This window comes from Herpailurus yagouaroundi, unplaced genomic scaffold, assembly GCF_014898765.1.
Source record: "Herpailurus yagouaroundi ecotype Mexico unplaced genomic scaffold, PumYag 250, whole genome shotgun sequence".
NCBI lineage: Eukaryota > Metazoa > Chordata > Mammalia > Carnivora > Felidae > Herpailurus > Herpailurus yagouaroundi.
In genome coordinates, this window is record NW_024412467.1 from 5,313,909 (window position 1) to 5,316,661 (window position 2,753).

The 2,753-nt window shown below is 48.2% G+C and overlaps 1 protein-coding gene across 1 annotated transcript in view; it reads right to left on the minus strand.

The window, feature by feature from the left end:
* Positions 1–2,362: 2,362 nt before the first annotated feature.
* SOX4 (SRY-box transcription factor 4) overlaps positions 2,363–2,753 on the minus strand; it is a 2,642-nt gene continuing 2,251 nt past the window's right edge. Inside the window, exon 2 of the mRNA XM_040460492.1 lies at positions 2,363–2,746. Coding sequence (XP_040316426.1) covers positions 2,410–2,746 — 337 coding nt within the window. The 3' untranslated portion in view covers positions 2,363–2,409. The remainder of the gene's footprint in view (positions 2,747–2,753) is intronic.

The window sequence follows — 2,753 nt, forward strand, 5'->3', positions numbered from 1 at the left end:
AGTAGAAAGGATTAAATAGTCAAATACAAGAATGAAAAACGCAGTACATAGTGTCGCGAACTCAAATCGGCATTTAGATAGATCCAGTGGTTTAAACGGCACGTTTTTGCTTATAAAAAAAGTGCAAAAAAGATGTGGTTTACAAGTTAAAGCTACAGGATCCCTTTTTGCTGTAAATGCACCAGTTTTAAAGCCTCTGGACAGAACAGTTTTTATTTAAAAAATTTTGTTTTTTCTGAAAAGCGTACAGTGTTTGGCTAATTCCCCCCCCCCCCCCCTTTTTTATAAGACTGGGGTCAAAGGGTGGACACTGGTGGCAGGATAAGGGATACTGTCACTTTAAGAAGCCTGCAGATTGAAGTGTAAACATGGAGAAATTAGGGGCTGATTCTTTAAACTGTGTGAGATATTAACCAGCCGCCCTATTATAAAATCAGGAAATCCAAACAGCGATTTACACCGATTAACACCCCCTTTATATATTTTTTACAAAAATACACTGAGAAAATAATCAAACGTTTTCATCTCTCTTGTCTTTTTTTGTTTTTTAAAAGTGTCAAAAGTCTACATTTAAATATAAAAAATTAAAAGTTAAAACTCTAGCCCTTCAGTGAAGGAGACGTAAAATGGCGTGGGTAACAACAAACTACCAAAAACAAAACAAAAAAAAAAAACAAACCAAAAACCAAAAAATCCAACAAAAACAAAAGAAAAAAAAAGAAAAGGAAGGAAGAAAGGAAGTAAAAAAAAGAAAGCAAACGTAAAGGTTAAAGTAAAAAAGGGACAAAATAAGAAAAGAAAAATGTTTGGCCAGTATAAATACGTCCACATATAAAATGGCATCTGATTACATTTACAAGGAAAAAAAAAATACGAGGATGAAGCATCGGTGAGGGAAAAAAACACGTCTTCTCATTTACACCTATAAGGAATAAACACATACACACTGAGAAAAAATTTGGTCCTGAATTGTGGTTTTTTTTCTTTCTTTCTTAAAGTCCAGCACAGATTTGAGTTGCGTTTGAATCCTTTAAAGAGTTAAGAATGAAAAAAAGCTGGTGATAATTTTGTTGTAGGAATCAAACATAGCGCCATCTATCTGCTTTTTATATTATCCTACACTATTTTAAAAACTGCTCAACAGTCTTATACAGAAATCTTTAAAAGATAGACAGGATAACATGCTATATTAACCCCACCAGTGAAATAATCCAACACCATCACGATTCCGATTAAGAGAAGAAAAAAACCTCTTTTTTTTCCCCCCGCCCGAAACCACTCGCCCCTCCACGGCCCCCCGGTACCACATCAAACAGTCCGCGCTCCTGCACGCCCGCGGGCCGCCCAGTCTCACCTCTCTGATTGCGGGGATGGCGCGGGGCGGGGGCCGCCGGGACGCGCCACCTGCTTGCTCCCCGAGCGTGCACACCCGTCCCAGTTCCTCCGCAGTCCCCCACCCCCGCGTCCCGCCCCGCGCCCCTCGCCGGGCTCCCCACTGGGCTCTCCGCATCACCTCCTCCTCCGGCTGCGGCAGGGGGCAAGGAAAAAAAAAAAAAAAAAAGGAAGGAAGGAAAGAAGAAAGAAAGGGAAAAGAAGTAAAAAAGGAGGCAAAACCCAGCAAAACGGGAATCCGCCAGCGTGGAGTCTCTCAGTCCCGGCGCGTCTCGAGCCTGCGCGACCCCCCAAAAGATCAGCCTTCGGTCCAATTCCACGCCCGGAGCCTTCTGTCTTCTTCAGGGGGAGGGGGGTGGCGGGGGTGCTGAGAACTAAATCCCCAGGGGCGCGTTGGGTTTCTTTCTTTTCTTTTCTTTCTTTCTTTCTTTTTTTTTTTTTTTTTGTTGTTTTTTCTCCCTCCTCTCTCGATCAAGAAATGAGATAAAATAAAGCAAAAACAGCAAGGGGGCGATGAGAAAGGGACGAGATTCCTTCAGTCTCTAGAAAAAACTATCAAGTCGGCTTCTTGCTGGGGGAGCAGCAGACAAGTCCGGAAGCTCGTTGGAAGTGGGGGGTGTGTGTGGGGGTGTCTCTTAGGGCAAAGGGGAGGAAACTCCAAGTAGCTTTTTTGCCATCAACAACAACATCAAGAACAATAAAAGGTCGCCCCCCCCCCCCCCGTCTCGCCGCCGCCTCCTCCGCGTCCCCGCGGCCGGGCAGCTGGGGGATGGGAGCGCGGGTCCCCAAAACGCCGCCGCGCTTTCTCCCGCACCGCGACGCGGCCCAAGCCGGCCCTGCTCGCTTTTTTTTTTTTAATCTTTTCCTTTTTTTTTTTTTTTTCCATTTTCCCTTTTCTCTTCCAACTCTTCCTCTGTCCCCTTCCCTCGGTCTCCGTCTTCTTTTTTTTCCCCCCCCCCCCCCCCTCCCCAACCCGGCCCTCTGCTCCCGGCCCGCGCGCGCGCGCGCGCCCCCCTCTCAGTAGGTGAAGACCAGGTTGGAGATGCTGGACTCCAGCCAGTCTCCCGAGATCATCTCGCTCACCTCGGGCGTGCAGTAGTCCGGGAACTCGAAGTGCGAGCCGGAGCCGGGCTCGAAGTTAAAATCCAGGTCCCGGTCCAGCGCCGACGACGAGCTGAAGCTGCCCAGGGACATGCTCTCAAAGTTTGAGCTGGGGTTCAGGTCGAGCAGGTCGTCTTCGAACTCGTCGTCGGAGGACGAGGAGCCCGACGACGAAGACGACGACGAGTGGGACGAGGCCGACGAGGACGCGTGCGACGGCGCGCTGGACGGGGCGGGCGAGGCGGCGCGCAGGCTGGCGT